Below are 19,286 nucleotides of genomic sequence, written 5' to 3' on the forward strand. Positions count from 1 at the left end.
AAGAAGGCAGTCAATAACAAAATTTCTGGAGGTGGAAGAGACGCCAACAATGGCACTTAATTCTAGATACACATGACCCTGACAGGGAGTTAGGACGGACTTCTGGAAGTTGACAGTGAGCCCCAGACTATTGAAGGAGAGATGGTGAACTCCAGAGCCTTTAACAGTTGTCTAGAAGAAGGCGCCTGAAGCACTAAATTGTCTAGATAAGTAGAAATCTGAATGCCTTGGAGACAGCAAAAAGCAATCAGAGGAGCTAGGCATTTCATGAATACTCTTGGGGTAGTAGAGAGGCCAAAGGGCAAAACAGAGAACTGAAAATTAAAGGAAGACAAGAGAAACATAAAAAATTCCTGAAAAGAGTGTGAATAGTGATAAGGCGGCAAACATCTTTTAGATCCAAAGACACCAGAAAAGCCTGGGGTAGTAAAACAGGAAACGATTTGAAGAGTAAGCATCCGAAAAGAAGCAACCTTGAGAAAGATGTTGAGCAGGGAGAAGTCCATAAGAGGTCTTCAAGTGTCCTCCTTTCGAGGAACCAAGAACATTCCACTTGGGAAGGGGGGGAGAGGTTGAATGGTTTCTTGTATACCAGGGGACCCTGGAACCTCCAGGAAATGAGGGAGTTGCTGTAGAGAAGTTTGAGAAATCCATGAAAAAGGAGGGAGAGACTTTCATACCACTGACGGATGACAGAAACAATCCAAAAGTTTGCAGTGATGAGACATCAATTTGGAAGACAAAGGGGAAAGCAAACCTTGTCTAAAGTGTGTGTGTGTGTGTGTGTGTGTGTGTGTGTGTGTGTAGGGGGGGGGGCAACTGTCAAACAGAAGCAGGCTTATCAGATAAAGGATGCTTCTGGGCCACAGAAATCTGAAAAGCCTTAGCAGAGGGGGGCCCACCTACATATCTCACAACTGTACAGATTTTCGCAGCATGTCCAGATTTTTGCCTCATATTTTTGGTCCATTTTTCATAAAATTGTGGTTTTCTGGCAAATTAGTTGCAAATCATTAAAGACTGACGTTAGAAAATGACAGACATTTGAGTTTCAGACTTCATACCCTTCAGAAAATGTATGCTAATGTAAAATCTGTTGTTCTATCAACTTTCTAAGTTTGTAAGAGCAATATTTAAAATTGTCCCTATTTATGGGCCGTTGTTCCACTCTTATTTATGTCTTTGTCCAGATTTCTTGCTCTCAGAGGTTGAGAGATATGCCCACCTACTACCCTTCCTGCCCCTGGAGACCTGGAAGGGTTGCCTCAAACAAAAGCATATCTAGAAGGGTAACTCCTCTGGAACTTAGAGATAGGACAGACCAATATACGTTTAAGGTCATGTAAGGCTTTGCCTCTCTTGAAGAGAGACTTAAATAGGTCAGCAGCAGTCCCAAAAAGATGATTATTCAAAGGAACAGCCAGCCACTTTGCCTTAATGGCCTCAGGCAGAGACTGGTGTCAAAGCCAAGAATAACGCCTCATGACAGACCCAAAAGTCGCAGCCCTGGAAGAGGCATCAGCAGCATCATGGCTATGCTTAATAGAATGGTGAGCCACTCAAGAAGCAGAACCTAAAATAAATGAGGCACAGGACTGCCTTCAGAATCAGGGAGGTTGGAAATAACTTGACAAGCCTGAGCAATCATAACCAGAGCATACCTGGTCATGTAGCTCTGGTAAATAGCCCTAAAGGCCAAAGTGGCGTCGGCTGATGCCTTTATACCCGAATAACTGCAGCTATGACGTCGGGTGAAGTGCGACACCAGCCGAGGCCAGACCCAGACTTTGGAATCCGGCCGACCGAAGGGCTGCCTGACGACAGGACAACCCATTTGTAAGGACTGCAGATGCATCCTTGAAGGACATCCAGATCATACCTGGTCATGTAGCTCTGGTAAATAGCCCTAAAGGCCAAAGTAGAGGCAGTATAAACTTTCTTACCAATCCTCTCCATTGCCCTATCCTCATTAAAAGGATAAAGTCTGGAGGACAGCAAGAGTGTAGGTTTGTCAGAAGAGAATGACACCTCAGCAGAACCAGCAGTAGGACATTTAAATAAAAACTGACAATCCCTAGGAGTCTTATAGAACTTATCAGCTTTCTTAAGAGCAGGAGGCTGAGAAGGAGGAGACTTGGAAGAAGCAATGAAACTAACAGGGAAGTCAACACAGGAGGAAGTGCCAATGATTTAGAAGTATCCACCTGAACCAACTCAATATCTCCTCTGAATATCAGGCACTTGAGAAGAATCCCACAAGGTATTCCAGCATCCTAGCAATTGTGTCCTCAATGGACAATTACTCAAAAGGAGACTTAGGGCTAATGGACTCCTCATCAGAACCATATGACAAATGTGAAGGCATCTGTAAAGACTACGACAAAGACCCCTCATCAGATACTGAATCCTCAGATGAATCTATTTCCCCAAGCCATTTTGAAGGGGTAGAGACCCAAGTAGGAGCAGGTACTGAAACCCCTTGAGGCAGCTTCAGGACCATCAAGGCAGAAAACAAGCCCGAGTAAACACTTGCCATTCCATTTGAGAATCCTTACGATGGACTGAAACATGCTTCATTTGTGCCATTTCTTGGAAAAGACATCAGCCCTAACAAATAAAGGAGATTTTGACCCTTGGTTGAGTCGATAAGAGAACCCAGAACCTTCTCCCTGACCAGTATCTGTGGAATCCCTTTAGGACCCTCCGAGATGATCAACCATGGTTCCCCCTCAACATACAGAGCAGACTCCTGCAAAACCTCAGAGGATGTGTGAAAAGAAGAATCCAAGCCGGCCTCTGGGGTCACGGCAGAGGAATCAGATGTAGATGCCAAAAACCTACACATCTATTACCTGCTTCCAGGGACGTCTGGCGGAGGGTGGACAGCTAAAAAAATTGGCCAAGATTTCCTGGCCTTTTTACCTAGAGGGAGTACAGGGAGTACCTGGGTTACAAGATTCTGCCTCTGTACCCTGGGCTAACTGTTTAAGCCGCTGGTTTTCAAGATAAACGGCCAAGCAGGACAAATGGCTTCTGAGTGTCTTGGTCACAAACTCCTTACAGATACTACAAGAAGTAAGGTCATGGGAAGCATACAAACAAAGATACTGTTTGCAACAACCCTTATGGGGAATCTGCCTCCCACACTGACATTTTCCCTTTTTGGACTACATGAACTAAACAAATAAATAATCAAAATGGGGCACTTATCTTTGGCTAGGTATTCAGCACAGCAACAAGGCGTTCAGACCAAGTAGCAATAATGACATTCAGACTGGCAGCACAGTAGCTCTAGGTAGCTGCAACTATACGTCCCTTTCATGCCCTATGTTCTGTGCAGAGAGCGTAAGTGCGATGTATGGCACATACATCATCATTAGGCATTGGTATACTAGCCGAACTTCAGGCTGCCCTAGGCGGGAGATCCCTTTGGTTTAGAATACTGCAACAGTGATACAGAAGAACATCAACTTTTCTCTAATTTTCTACATCTTTTTATCTGCCACCTAATGCCTAAACACCCACCCATCTCTCTATTCCATCTCCCACCCCCGTTCAATCTTACTTTAAAAGCATGACTGTTGAAATGCACCTTCCCAATCCAATACTCTGCATAGTTATTTCCTGCACAGAGCTGCTGTCTTGGCGGGTATCCTCCCATCCTCCTTACCAAACCTTTCCCTTTTGTCTAGTGCCTATTATACTTCGTAATACTCTCGTTTTTCAATGTGTTGGCTGCTGCTGCAGGCAAAAGTTTTGAGAATGTTACCTCCAAGCCCTACTCTCAGCATCACATTGCAACCATACCACTCAAAACAGATCACTAAGATATGAATGATACAAATTTTGTATCCTTTGTATTAAATGCTCACCTCCCCATTTGCAGTAGTTTTCTTTACCTGCAAATCTACATGTCGCAGGCAGGTCACATACAAAAATGCAAAGTAGTTAAATGTTACTACTCAAGTTTTTGCCAGCAGCTTGTGTCTTAAATAGGGAGTAAAATGTTACAACAGCATTTCCAATCTTTATCAGAAATTACAGCAAAAGAAACAGCACCTAAACCAATACATGCAAAACAAAAAAAATACTATTTTTTTACCCTAAAATGGGTTTCACACTTGACTGAAGAATCCAATCAGTGGTACTGCACAACTTCAGCCTTACCTAATGAAACATTGTGGGACCCATGTTTATGCCACATCAGTCTTTTAAAATCCGATACACATGAATGCTATTCACCTTACTCGGGGAAGTAATACACAACAGCTACATATACAGTTCAAAACAAACCTGGTTGGCTACTTTACATCTTGGTCACAAATTAACTGCTATTTACAATCTGAAAAAATACAGACAAAAGTAAGAGCCAAAGCACTCAAACTATTTCCCATCCAAACAGCAGAATAAAGGTAAACCATTTGGTTTTATTAATGCTCTACAACATAAAAGCATTCCGCTCACCTCTTCTACTCTGCACTGAAGCCATAAGGAAAGCACATAAAAGACAGAGCAAATAAGAATTAGGAAAGAATACTTGCAAAAACAGGAGAATACGTTAGCTTTTTACAGAACTGAGATACTACAATCCTTATAATGCTTTTACTGGGCATTTATTTTTTTTTACTTAAATTTGAAGCACCAAACAAATATATTCAAGTACAGCTGGATTCAATTCTTGGCATTTGCACTCAAGAGTCTAAAATTGTGAAAATTTTGTGGAAAAAAGCTAAAGTAATCCATGCAAAAATTACAAATAAAATTGTTAAAAAGCAATCATGCTCATCATTATTTGAACACATTGTGAATTAAAGGTAAAGATACACACATTTTAACCTTACCAGTGATTTATAAGAGAACACTCCTTGATGGGTCCCTTTGACTGGGTTCATCTTTTCCACCAATCAGACTTAATTTTTTTCAGAAGGCCCTGTTTTTAGGGATGGATATGTACCGGTTACTATAATCATCCCCCCACATCTTCCAGTATGCTCCCTAGCTGCTTAACAAGCACCTTCCTGCAAATACAGGAGCATTGCAGATTTAGCATTTCAAATGCTAAAAAGTGAATAAGACATATTTCCCAGTTTAAAAAGAAAGTTCCAGCATCTGAGGCAGGCTTGATGGTCTTTCTCCTCACAGCAAGACTGAAACAGTATTCCCGACCCACCACACAGGATCCTCTCACAGATTAGATATGAGGGGAATACATCTGCTATATCGGATATACTGTGGATAATCCTCCAAGGTCTTATGGCTGGGCTGAATCTCAAGCAATAAGCTTACATTGTGAAAGCTACTGGATATATGGGAACAGAGCTCATAAGAATTAATCCTGGGAAACAATACAGTCAATGTTGAGACAATAATGCTCTGAAAACGGTACCAGACAGACAAAATATCATAGCACCAATGTCTCCAATTAGACATTCTTAAGCAAGTAATGGAGGAAGCTATTTCTTGCCAGGAGCAGATGTGGCAAAGGAGTAGTCATCCAATGGCAAAAGGAACGCAGTTGTCAACCTGCTTAACAAGCACCAATGTGGCAAACAGTCCTCTCATTCCTGAAGACAGACATATGAATCACTGTACCAAAACTGGGACAACTGCACCAGGGACCATCTGAGCAAGCAGTGTTCTGCCAGAGGATGAGTGGCTGTCTCCTTAAGTTTCCGTGCCCCCCCCCCATACAGAATGGAAGAACAGACTAATTTAAGGATAACATCAAAAACACCCCAGAAGGAAAAGTGGGACTTGATGCCAGAAAGGAGTCAGAAATCCCTAAACCTGCATGCCTGAAGCTCTGGGATCCTTTCACAGATTCAAAGCCACTAGGAAGGGAAGCTAGCACAAGACTGAAAGTACAGTTGTGTACATTTACCATAAATGTAGATGTTCGAGTGTATTCACTGCTGCAGTCATCACATTTGGGTTATCTGCCTGCAGGGTAGCCCTCAGTCGGCCCGAATACCAGAGTCTTGGTATTTCTGCGTCGGATTCTGTTGCCTATTCCATGACGTCAGGTCATCAGGGATATAAAACATGCAGCCGACACCATTACATCAGTTTTTCTTGCCCCACATGTCAGGAGCCCCAAAACAGGAAGCAATTACATAGTGTGGAACGCCTCCAGTAAAAAGTAAATACCACTGCCATAAGATATGGTCAAAAAGAGGATAGGAAGGAAGCATAGAAAAGTCAGGGGGCTGGATGGGGGGGTAACCAGGACTGCAACAGTGAATACACTTGAACATCTACATTTATGGTAAGTGTACACAACTGTACTATGTTCTTCGTGTTTCACTGTTGCAGACATCACATTTGGGTTGATTCCCAAAGCTGAGTAGGGTGGAGGCAGTCCAGAAGAACTGGGGCTGACTAACAGGCCTTGTACTACTGCTGTAGCAAATCCAGCTCTGGATTTAGAAAAGATAGGTAAGTGATGGTGCTTGGTGAAGGTGTGTGCTGAACTCCAGGTTGCAGCTTCATGGATGTCGGTGGTAAGGAACTCCCCTGAGAAATGCTGCAGAGGTTGAGGTAGCCCTAGTGAAATGGGTTTTGATCCCCTGGTGTTTGTAGCAGAAATGGATGCAGTGTGCTATCCATTTGGAGATGGTTTGCTTTGAAGTGGCCTTGCCCTCTGCCCCTGTAGCAAAGCTAACTAGCAGCTGGTCAGATTTCCTGAAAGGTTTAGTCCTGTCAAGGTAGAACCTAAGCTGTCTGTACACGTCCAAGGAGTACAGGTTCCTTTCCCCTTTATTCTGAGGATTAGAAAAAAAGGTTGGTAAATGGATGGATTGGTTTAAAGCCACACTGGATACCACCATGGGCAAAAAAGATGGGTTATTCCTGAGGGAAACCCTGTCTGCATGGAAGATAATGAAGGGTTCCACAGCCATAAGGGCCTGTAACTCAGACACTCTTCTAGCTGAAGTGATGCCTAGAAGTAAAGTTGTTTTCCAAGAGAGGAATTTTAACTATGCTGTAGCAGCAGGCTCAAAAGGGGGAAGCGTGAGCTTCTTTACTACAAAGTTAAGGTCCCCTGGCAGGAGTGGGAGCACTCCTCGGGGGTCTTAAACTATTAGCTCCTCTCAGGAACTGTTTGAACAGAGGGTGAGAGAAGAGGGGTGGTTCACTATTGTAATGAGCTGAGATGGCAGAGGCATGAATCTTAATTGATGAGAAGGATAGGCCTTTGTGGAGCAGCTCTGCTAGGTAATGTAGGATTTGATGGGCACGGCTGTATCCTTTCCCTGAGACTGGCTCCAAGAACAGTATCTTTTCCACTTTTCAGAATAGGATTTCCTAGTACTAGGTCTCCTGGCCTCAAGGATGACATCCAGCACCTGTTTGCTGAGGGTTGCTGGTGATGTATTCAAGGAATAAGCCAGGCTGCTAGGTTCAGCATTTGCAGCTGAGGATGCAAAATCTGGCCCCCCTGCTGGGACAGTTCTGATGCAGTTGCCAGGGTGGCACTGTTGTCAGACTGCGTAAACGTGGGTACCAGTGCTGGCATGACCAGCCTGGTGCAATAAAGATTGTCCTTGGCCTGTCCTGTTTGATCTTGAGTAGTACTTTCGAGATGAGGGGGCAGAGGGGGAAAGGCACAGATTCAGAGGTTTTCCCATGTAAAGGACAGGGCATCCACTTTCCATGCTTGGCTGTGGGGAGTTCTGGTGCAAAATTTGCTCAACTGATGGTTTAGGGTGGAAGCAAAGAGGTCCACCTCTGGTGTCCCCCCACCTGTGGATTAGAAGTTTGAATGAGGTGGGGTTCAGTTTCCACTCGTGTGGGTCCATTAGATTTCTGCTTAAGTCATCTGGCAGTGAGTTTTGTTTGCCTGGCAGGAATTGAGCTCGCAGGTGGACTTGGTCGCTCAATGCTGTGTTCCACAGAGCCATGCCTAACCTGCAGAGTGGGTAGGAATGAGTTCCCCCCGCTTGTTTATGCACCACATAACTGTGGTGTTGTCGGTCTTTATCAAGAGTTGTCCTGGAAGAATAAGGTATCTGAAAATTGTCAGTGCATTCTATACTACTAACATTTCTTTTTGATTGATATGCAGGTGCACTTGTCCCCGGCTCCATTTGCCTTGAATGCATTTGCCTGCCATGTGAGCCCCCTATGTATAATCTGATGCATCTGTCGTCAGGGGTTTGACGGCGGGGGGTTGAATGAAAGGGAGTCCCTTGTGGTTGCAGGCCTCTGCCCACCAAAGGAACTCTGTCCTTAGGCAAGGAATGATGGGAATCACAGTTTCCAGGTCCTGAGAATGTTGATACCAGAGACTTTTTAAGTACCACTGACATTTCCTCATATGCAGTCTTGCATATGGAATTAGGAGAATGCATGAGGCAATGAACTCTAGGGCTTGCAGTACTTTTCTTGCAGATAGCTCGGTTTGGGTGGCCAGCAGTGTGAAGTAAGTTGTCAAATAAACCTGCTTTTCTGGAGTGAGGAATGCCATCTGGGAAGTTGTTTTCAAGCTTGCTCCCAGGAATACAATTTTTTGGCTGGGTACCAGATGAGATTTCTTTTCGTTGATGGTATACCCCAGAGAAAGTGCAGTTTTGTACACCTACCATAAATGTAGATGTTAGAGTGTCTTCACTGTTGCAGTTATGAATATAGGGTTCTCCCCTGCCGGCAGGCAGCCCTCGGTCGGCCAGAATCCCAAAGTCTGGGTCTGGCGTTGACTGTTCAACCATGCTCCCTGACGTCAGAGCGCCAGGAGTATAAAGCTGACAGCCAACGCCATCTTCTCCCGTTTTGCTTGCCCCAGATGTCAGGAGTCCCAGAATAAAAAAGGTCCCATAACCTTTGCAAATACACCTCAGAAGAATGGTGAAAAAAGAAAATACATAAAAGTAAAAATAAGAGGGGACAGGAGGGAGGGAAACCCAGACTGCAACAGTGAAGACACTTGAACATCTACATTTATGGCAGGTGTACACAAAGTACAGTTTTGTACCTACCATAAATGTAGATGTTCGAGTGCTAATACAGCTGCAGTCATAACAGATGGGTTCTCCTGTCGTCAGGCGGGTCCTCGGTCGGCCGAATTCCAAAGTCTAGGTCCGGCGTCGGTTGTCATCGCTTCTTCCCTGACGTCAGTGCAACAGGGGTATAAAGGAACCAGCAGACGCCATTTTCTTCAGTTTTTCTTGCCCCAGATGTCAGGTGCCCCCAGAAGGAAGGCAATACATAAATTTGTGTAATAATGCAGTGCAATATAATCAAAATACAGTAGTTGCAAGCAAATACATCATAAATGAATACTCCAATCAGGTTGTATGAGGATGTGTTAGCCTATAGGCCTGTCCCAAGAGGGGAAGGAGGGAGGGAAACCTGGACTGCAGCTGTATTAGCACTCGAACATCTACATTTATGGTAGGTACAGAACTGTACTATGTTCATCGTGCATACAGCTGCAGTCATAACAGATGGGTAGAATCCCAAAGCTAAGAAAGGGGTGGTAGGCACTAGGTGGAACTAGGAGGAGCCAAAATGCCCTGCAAGACTGCAGTGGCAAAGCCTGCTCTAGATCTGGAGTATAATGGTAGGTTGTAGTGCTTGGAGAAGGTATGCACACAGAACTCCAAGTGGCTGCTTCCAAAATATCCTTGGTAGGAACTTCTCTGAGGAAGGCTGCAGAGGTGGCTGTGGCCCTGGTGGAATGAGTTCTAATGCCTGTAGGTACAGTTTTGCCATGAAAGGAATAGCAAAAACGTATGCAGTGGGCTATCCATTTTGAGATTGTCTGTTTGGAAATTGGCTTTCCTTGAGCTCCTACCGCATAGATCACAAAGAGCTGTTCTGATTTTCTGAAAGGCTTTGTTCTGTCCAAATAATAACGCAGTTGTCTGTGGATGTCCAAGGAATGTAGTAATCTCTCCCCTTTGTTTTGAGGATTAGGATAAAAAGTAGGTAAATGTATGGCCTGATTTAAAGCTACCCTGGGTACCACTTTAGGCATAAAGGACGGGTTGGTTCGTAAGGAAACCCTGTCCTGATGGAAGATGATAAAAGGCTGGACAGCCATGAGAGCCTGTAGTTCTGAAACTCTACGAGCTGAGGTGATAGCCAGAAGGAAAGCTGTTTTCCAGGACAAATATTGCAAATCTGATGAGGCAGCTGGCTCAAAGGGAGGCAAGGTCAGTTTTTCCAGAATGAAATTAAGATCCCAAGCAGGTATTGGTTGTTTCCTTGGAGGTCTTAAATTCTTAGCCCCTCTGAGGAACTGTCTTAAGAGAGGGTGAGAGAATAAAGGTGGATCAGTGTTGTATTCTGCAGAAATGGCTGAGGCATGGATTTTGATGGAGGAGAAAGAAAGTCCACTGCTTAGCAGTTCAGCCAAATATTGGAGTATTTGAGGTAAATTCAGTTTTCCAGGATCCTGGCCCTTTTTCTCATTCCAAACACAAAAACGTTTCCATTTTGCGGAGTAAGCTTTTCTAGTTGATGGCCTTCTGGCCTCCAAAATGACATCCTGCACCTCCTTGGAGAGTAGGGCCTGTTGTGATGCTAAGGAATCTTCCATGCGGCTAGACTGAGTGTTTTTAGCTGGCTGTGAAGAGTTCTGAAGCTGTGCCGAGTCAGAAGAGGAGGCATTAGAGGCAGGGTCCATGGTGGCGAATGCGTCAGGCTCCTCAGGAGTGGGTACCAGTGTTGCCTTGGCCAGTCCGGAGCAATGAGAATCATCTTTGGTCTGTCTGCTCTGGTTTTCAACAGAACTTTGGGCAGCAGAGGAAGAGGTGGGAAGGCATAAACTGTCATTGATGTCCAACTGAAAGAGAGAGCGTCCACCCTCCAGGCCTTTGGATGGAAGATCCTTGAGCAGAATTTTGTCAATTGATGATTTTTGTGGGAGGCAGAGAGATCTATGTCTGGCCTTCCCCATTCTTGGATTATTTCTGTAAAAACTTTTGGATGCAATTTCCATTCGTGTGGATCTGTCATATTCCTGCTTAGGTTGTCTGCCAGCGTGTTTTCCTTGCCTGGCAAGTACTGTGCTTGTAGTTCCATTTGTAAGTCCATGGCCATGTTCCAAAGTGACATGGCCAGTCTGCATAGGGGGTAAGAAAGTGTTCCTCCCTGTTTATGTACCACATAACTGTGGTGTTGTCCATTCTTATCAATAGTTGGCTGGTTGTAGAAGGTCCTTGAAAGCTATAACAGCATTTATTACTGCTAGCATTTCTTTTTGATTGATGTGAAGGTGCTTTTCGTTTTGGGAACATTTGCCCTGAATGCACCGATCTGTCATGTGCGCCCCCCAGGCGTAGTCCGAGGAGTCTGTTGTGATGACTTGATTTGCTTGAGGCTTGCTGAATGGAAGACCTGTGTTTGTTTGACATGCTTGAGCCCACCATAGAAATTCCTTTTGCAGACATGGAATTAGTGGTATTATTGTTTCCAAACTGTGGCTGTGTTGAGACCATATGTTTTTCAGGTACCATTGTAGTTTCCTCATATGCAGCTTTGCATATGGGATTAGCAAGATGCAAGATGCCATGAATCCCAGAGCCTGCAGCATTTTCCTTGCAGTCAGCCTGGTGCAATTTGCTAGTGTTCTGAAGTATTGAATTAGTTGCCCCTGCTTCTCTGGCGTGAGGTAGGCCATCTGGGTGTTTGTGTCCAAATTGGCACCCAGGAAAATTATCTTCCGAGAGGGTATTAGCCTTGATTTCTTTTTGTTGACTGTGTATCCCAGAGAGTTCAACAACATTATTACATAAGCCAGATGTTTCAGAAGAATGTGCTGCTGTCCGCTTGGATCAGGCAGTCGTCCAAATAGGGGTAAATTTGTATCCCTTGAAGTCTGCAGTAGGCAATTACTGATGCCAGGCATTTCGTGAATACTCTGGGCGCAGTACATAAGCCAAAGGGCAATGCAGAGAATTGATAAAGGGTTGAACCTGCAAGAAACCTGAGGTACCTTCTGCAATTTTGTCTGATTGGGACATGCAGGTATGCCTCCTTGAGGTCCAATGTTACCAGCCAAGACTCCTTACCCAGCATGGGAAGAAGTTGCTGTAGAGTGAGCATCTTGAATTTTGGTACGAGTGGAAGTGTGTTTAGGATGGATAGGTCCAAAATAGGTCTCCAATCTTTTCCCTTCCTTGGCACCAGAAATAGCCTGGAATAAAAACCTTGACCTTGTTCGTGCGTAGGTACCTCTTGAATAGTTTTCATGTTTATGAGATCTGACATTTGCCTTTGTGCCTCTGCCCTTTGATTGTGTGGCAGGTTTGGCATGCCTCACATTTTTGGAAGGGTGTGAAAATGGAATTTGTAGCCTCTGTTTATAATGTCCAGGATCCATTTGTCCTGTGTGACAATATGCCAATTTTTTTGAAAATAATGCCAGCTTTCCTCCTAAGGGGGCTGCCATTTGAGACTTGGTAGGCATGCAAAGGGGAAGTCATTGGGTTTGCTTTCTGAAAGATTGCGAGTTATACTCACCACCTCTATGTGTACGAGCTTGCCATTGTCTGCCTCTAAACGATCCTTGGGATTGTCCTCTGCCCCTCGGGTGCCTGTATCTGCCTCTTTGGGGTCTGTCCGTGGCAGGAAAGGACCAGTTTTTGGAAGGCCAATTTCTACTAAAACGTGGGGGTTGTACCTGTAGAAATTCTTTCACAGTTTGCATTGATTTAGCCTTTTCCTCCATTTTCCTTAACACCTCCTCAGCATTAGCACCAAATAGTACATCCTTTTGAAGAGGGGCGTCTAGTAATTTAGCTTTGACATGATCAGGCAAGGCTTGCTCCTTGAGCCAGGCATGCCTACGTATGATTGATCCTGTAACAGCAGCTCTACATGAGGCCTCTAGAGCATCAAAACCACATTGTAAGGTATGCTTACCCACTTGTTCTGCACTATGCATCAAATTCCTGCAACTCCTTCAAGTCTGGTTGTTCAGGTTGTGACATTTTACTTTTCAATTGTGACAACAAAACCTGTTGGTATTTTAGCATATGAAACTGACAGTTTAAGGCCCTCATGGATAATGTAGCCGAGGTATATACCTTTTTTCCCCACCTTTCTAAGGATATGGAGTCTCTCTCGGAAGGTAATGGATTTTTAGCAATGGAGGCCTTAACTCCCTTGGGGCCCTGTGAGATGGTTTCTGTGTCAGCAGCATGGCTTTTGTATAGAAATTGGTGTGAGTCAGGAACCCTGTAGTACCTGTCAGGCTTAACTGGAGCTGGAGGTAGAGAGTCCGGGTTAAGGCAAGCCTCAGAGTAAACATCATCTAGGATGTCCAAGACAGGAGGTATAGCCAGAGGCCTGTGCTGAGGTAGCAAGAGAAATTCCCTGAGCCTTTTCTTGGAATCTGAATAAATCTTGGCCTTCCCAGTGGAAGTGTTCCCTTAAGGTATGCAAAGTTTCCCCAAATGAGTAATCCTCTGGGGGAGAGACAGAAGGGATGGACTCCTCCGCATCAGAGTCTACAAAAGGGGTGTAAGAATGTTCCTGATCATCAGAATGCTCTGAAATAATGGAGCCCTGATCAGAGGAGGGGGAATCTTCCTCCACTCTGGGCCTTTTGTCCGGTGGGGGTTGAGAACCTCTGATAAGAGTAATTAAATCCTCAGCCATTTTAAGCATCTGTTTCTTAGGCATGGGGCCTGGAGATGGGCCCTGTGTAGCTGGTCTCTTAGAGTGCATGGTTGCTTTAGACTTTGTGAAAGCCTTGATGGAGAAAGAAGAGGAAGGTCTGAAGACACCTTAAGTGGAGGTGGACCTGTCCACATTCTGAGATTCAACGCCAAGAGTGGCTTCGGTATCTGTAGTAGGGGTGTGGGCCAAGGAGCCTGCGACCTCGGGCACAGCAGACACCGTCAAAGAAGTGTCTTCGGTAGTCAGGGGCTGCATAGGCGCCTCGCTGAGAACCGGACCACGTGTAGTCGGCTTTGGTGTGGTGTCGGTAGAGGCCGCGGACCTCGTGTGTCGGTCCTTGTCTTTGTGTTTTTTAGACAAAACCGGAGTCGGAGTATCCGACGACATAGTATAGTTAAATGCTTTCCCAAAATAATGCTGGGCGAACTCAGCCCGACGCTTAATAGTGCGCTTTTTGAATGTAGCACAAAAGCGACAGACCGAGACGTAGTGGTTTGGGCCTAAACAAGGTATACAGAGGGAATGAAAATCCTTATGCGGTATTTGCTTCCCACAAGAAATACAATTATTAACTTGGTCTGACATCGGTCTGAGGCAAGAAAAGTTTCCCCAACGGGGTACTTAGCTTTTAAGAAGACTTCGGTTTCCAAATTTTCGTAATCTCAGGAGCTAGCCGACCGGCACTTCGGAACTGCTTCTGCTTCGGGCACCGCGCGGCAAGAAAGACTGAAGAAAATGGCATCGGTTGGTTCTTTTATACCCCTGTCGTACTGACGTCAGGGAAGAAGCGACGACAACCGACGCCGGACCTAGACTTTGGAATTCGGCCGACCGAGGACCCACCTGACGGCAGGAGAAAGTACAGTTTTGTACCTACCATAAATGTAGATGTCCGAACTGGATAGCATCTGCAGTCATAACAACTGGGTTGTCCTGTCGTCAGGCAGCCCTTCAGTCGGCCGGATTCCAAAGTCGGGGTCCGGCTTCGGCTGATGTCGCACTTCACCCGACGTCATCTCTGTTGGTCTTCGGGTATAAAGGCATCAGCCGACGCCATTTTCCTCAGTGTTTCTTGCCCCAGATGCCAGTTGCCCTCTTGAAGGCTAAAATTTGGATAAATGCCAATGTTTCCAAAAAGATAGAGGTAAACACAACAATAAGCATGTATGTACATATATACAAACAAATACACCATAAAGACTCCCCACCAGCTAGCTATTAGGAGGGTAAACACCTAGGAGTACCACAGAGGGAAGGAGGGAGGGTAATCCTGACTGCAGATGCTATCCAGTTCGGACATCTACATTTATGGTAGGTACAAAACTGTACTATGTCCTTCATGGATGCATCTGCAGTCATAACAACTGGGTAGAATACCATAGCCAACTAAGGGAGGAGGAAAAACTAGATTATGGTGTGTTTAAGATCCCTTGCAGTACAGCAGTGGCAAACCCTGCTCGGGATCTGGAATATAGAGGCAAATTATAATGCTTGGCAAATGTATGCACGGAGGTCCAAGTAGCCGCCTCAATAATGTCTTTGGTTGCCACTCCTCGTAAGAAGGCTGTGGTAGTGGCTGTTGCCCTTGTAGAATGAGGTCTTATGTTCTGTGGAATTGGTTTTCCATGGAAGGAGTAACAGAATCGTATGCAATTTCCTATCCATTTGGAGATTGTCTGTTTGGAAATAGCTTTTCCTTCCCTTCCTGTTGCATAGGCTACAAAAGCTGGTCAGTTTTTCTGCTACTTTTGTTCTGTCCAGGTAGTAGCGTAGCTGTCTATGTACATCCAAGGTATGCAGTATTCTTTCCCCTCTGTTTTGTGGGTTGGGAAAGAAGGTAGGTAGGTGGATTGCCTGGTTTAAAGACACTCTGGATACCACCTTAGGCATAAATGTAGGATTAGTCCTCATGGACACTATCTTGGTGGAAGATTAGGAAGGGCTGTACTGCCATTAGGGCCTGAAGTTCAGAAACCCTCCTGGCTGAGGTTATTGCCAGTAGGAAAGCAGTTTTCCACGATAGATGCTGTAGGTCTGCTGTTGCTGCTGGTTCAAAAGGTGATAGTGTCAACTTTTCTAGCACAAAGTTCAAGTCCCAAGCTGGCAATGGTGGTTTCCTTGGAGGTTTTACATTCTTGATTCCTCTGAGGAACTGCCTGAGTAAAGGATGTGAAAAGACAGGTGGATCAAAGCTGTATTCTGCTAATATAGCTGATGCATGTATCTTGATGGAGGAGTAGGACAGGCCTGTATGTAGAAGTTCTGCCAAATACTCCAGAATGTTAGGCATATCTATGTTTGACACATCTTTTCCTCTTTCAGTACTCCAAATGACAAACCTTTTCCATTTTCCTGCATAGTTCCTTCTTGTTGAAGGTCTGCGGGCTTCAAGAATAATATCTTTAACTCTTTGGGAAAGTTCTGGATTAGCTGCTGCTATGTGATGTTCCATGCAGTCAGTTGCAGCGTTTTTAGGTTTGGATGCATGATGCTGTAGTTGTTCTGAGTTAACATCAAAGGCATCAGGGGTATTGGCCACATATTGTCCCGAGACATGCTCCTCAGCAGTGGGTACCAGTGTTGTCTTGGCCAGTTTGGAGCTATCAGGATTATCCTTGGACGTTCTTCCTTGATTTTTAGTAATACCTTGTGTATCAAGGGAAGAGGTGGGAATGCATATGCTGTTAGGCCTTTCCAGCTGAAGGAGAGCGAATCCACTTTCCATGCCAGTGGGTGGAATGTCCTTGTGCAGAATTTTTTGAGCTGGTGATTGAGGGGGAAGCGAATAGATCTATCTGAGGCATTCCCCATTTCTTTGAGATGGTCTTGAAGATGTCCGGGTGTAGCATCCATTCGTGGGCATCCGATGTGGTTCTGCTTAATATGTCTGCTAGAGTATTCTCCTTTCCCGGTACAAATATTGCCTGTAACTGGATGTTGTAGCTGAGTGCCAGGTTCCACAGCTCCAAAGTCATTCTGCATAGGGGGTATGAATGAGTGCCTCCCTGTTTGTTGATGTACCACATGACTGTGGTGTTGTCTGTCCTTATCATCAACTGGCCCTCTTTGAGGAATGGTCTGAACTTTTGGATTGCCAGTTTTACTGCCAGCATTTCTTTTAGGTTGATGTGCAGGTGAAGTTGATCCTGCGTCCACAATCCTTGCACGCATTTGTCCAGCATGTGGGCCCCCCATCCTAGGTCTGAAGCGTCTGTTGTGATGGTCTGGTTTGCTTGACATCTGCGAAAGGGTAGACCTGGGTTTGACTGGCATGCTTGAGCCCACCATAGGAACTCCTGTTTTAAGCATGGAATTAGTGGAATTTCTGTTTCTAGGCTGTGCCTGTGTTGGGACCATAAATTCTTTAGGTACCACTGTAGTTTTCTCATATGTAGTCTGGCAAGTGGGACCAAGATTATGCATGATGCCATGAAGCCCAAGGCCTGCAGTACTTTTCTTGCTGTTAACTTGTTCTGTTTTGTTAGAGCCAAGAAGTAAAGAGGGAGTTCTTTGTTTTTCTGCAGTTAGGAATGCCATTTGTCTTACTGTGTCCAATTCTGCGCCCAAGAATGTCCTTGTTTGGGATGGTATCAGCCTTGATTTTTGTAAATTGACTGTGTATCCCAGTGCTTGTAGCAAGTAAATGACCCTTTGTAAATCTGTTGTCAGCTTGCTTTTGTTGTCCCCTTGTAGCAGGCAGTCGTCCAGGTATGGGTAAATTTGAATTCCCTGTAGTCTGCAGTGGGCGATTACTGATGCCAGGCATTTTGTGAATACTCTGGGCAGTAGATAAGCCAAAGGGCAATGCTGAGAATTGATAATGCTCTGATCCTGCAAGAAATCTGAGGTATCTTCTGCAGATTGGTCGAATGGGGACGTGCAGGTATGCCTCCTTGAGATCTAGAGTTACCAGCCAACACTCCTTGCCCAGCATGGGAAGAAGTTGCTGTAGGGTCAGCATTTTGAATTTTGGGACAATGATGTATGTATTTAAGGTGGACAGGTCGAGAATAGGTCTCCAACTTTTACCTTTCTTGGAACTAGGAATAGTCTGGAGTAGAATCCCTTTCCTTGTTCTGTTGTTGGCACTCTTTCCACAGCTCTCATGTTTGCTAATTGCATTATCTGTTGTAGAGCCTCTTTTTTGATTTGGAGGTAGGTTTGGCATTCCTGTTTTGACTGGTAAAGTGTGGAAGTGGAACCGGTAACCTTGATCTATGGTTTGTAAAATCCACTTGTCTTTTGTGATATAGTGCCAGTTCTTGAAAATAAGGTTAATTTGCCGCCTAATGGAGCTGCTATTTGTTCCCTGGTAGGCGGATTTAGAGGTAAGTCACTGTGGTTGTGTTGTTGTAGTGGCAGTGGTTGTGTCTGTGCCTCTGTTGTTACCTTGCCACTGTCGCCCTCTGTAGGCACCTCCTCTGGATTGGTTTCTGCCTCTGGAACGTCTATTCCTGCCCCTTTGGGATCTTGTGGAGTCAGGAAAGGACCAATTTTTGGCAGGCCAGTTCCTGCTAAACCTTGGGGGTTGAACCTGCAAGAAATCTTTAACCGTTTGAACAGATTTTGCCTTTTCTTCCATTTTCTTCATTACCTGCTGGGCAGGTGTACCAAACAAGCTGGTCTTATCCATAGGAGCATCTAATAACTTAGCTTTAACATGATCCGGTAAGGCTTGTTCCTTTAGCCATGCATGTCTTCTTATCACTGTGCCAGTCATGGCTGATCTAAATGAAGCCTCCAGTGCATCATAGCCACATTTTAAGGAATGGTTACTAACCTGTTGTATGTTATTTACCATTTCTAATACATATTTCTTATCAATAGAGTCATCAGAGGATAGCTTTTTTGTTAACTGATCAAGCATAAACTCTTGGTATTGTATCATGTGAAACTGACAGTTTAAAGCTCTAGCTGAGAGAGTAGCTGAGGTGTAGACTTTTTGCCCCATCTGTCTAATGACCTGGCTTCCCTTTCAGAAGGAATAGGGTTTTTAGCTGTGGTCGAGGCTACTGCCCTGGGACCCTGGGATATAGTTTCGGGGTCTGCAAGTGGGGCCTTGTAAAGGTGGTGATGAGTGTCTGGTACCCTGTAAAATCTGTCTGGTTTGGCAGGGGCTGGAGGTAAAGAATCTGGTGCAGAGCAGACATCATTGAAGGCATCGTCCACCACAGAGAGGACAGGAGGTATAGCTAAGGGCCTGTGCTGTGGAAGGTGCAGAAAGGTCCTAAGTCTTTTTCTGGAGTCTGAGAAATCCTGCTGCTGCCATTGGAACTGCTCTCGCATGGCATGTAAGGTTTCCCCAAAGGAGAATTCTTCTGGTGGGGAAGCAGCTGGAATGGATTTGTCAGCATCTGAGTCTTCATAATTGGAGAAAGGAGCCTCTGGCTGGTCTGTTATGTCTGATTCATCGGCAGAATCATCAGAGGACACAGGCTCGGGGGGCTCTGCCCTAGGTCTCTTCTCTGGGGGCTGAGAGGCCCTGTCTGGGTGAGATTGAGATCCCCTAATTAATGAAATTAAATCTTCTGCCAGAGTAAGCATTTGTGAACTAGAAGTGGGCCTGGTTGTAGGAGGTTTAACAGGCACTGTTTTAGTAGTTTTGGCTGCTTTAGCCCTGGCAAAGGCCTTAATGGACATGGCTGCTGGAGGCCTAGCAG

The 19,286-nt window shown here is 45.0% G+C and overlaps 1 protein-coding gene across 2 annotated transcripts in view; it reads right to left on the reverse strand.

Annotated features, from left to right (window-relative positions):
• Positions 1-19,286, reverse strand: part of SSR1 (signal sequence receptor subunit 1) — a 557,116-nt gene that overhangs the window by 42,252 nt on the left and 495,578 nt on the right. Inside the window, exon 8 of one of the 2 annotated variants that reach the window (XM_044064904.1) lies at positions 4,465-4,479. The exons of the other annotated variant lie outside the window; for it this stretch is intronic. Within the exon in view, the coding sequence (XP_043920839.1) occupies positions 4,465-4,479 (15 nt within the window). The remainder of the gene's footprint in view (positions 1-4,464; positions 4,480-19,286) is intronic. 2 annotated transcript variants of the gene reach the window in all.

The sequence above is a fragment of the Protopterus annectens genome, chromosome 3.part0, assembly GCF_019279795.1.
Source record: "Protopterus annectens isolate FY-2018-M chromosome 3.part0, PAN1.0, whole genome shotgun sequence".
Classification (NCBI taxonomy): Eukaryota; Metazoa; Chordata; order Ceratodontiformes; family Protopteridae; genus Protopterus; species Protopterus annectens.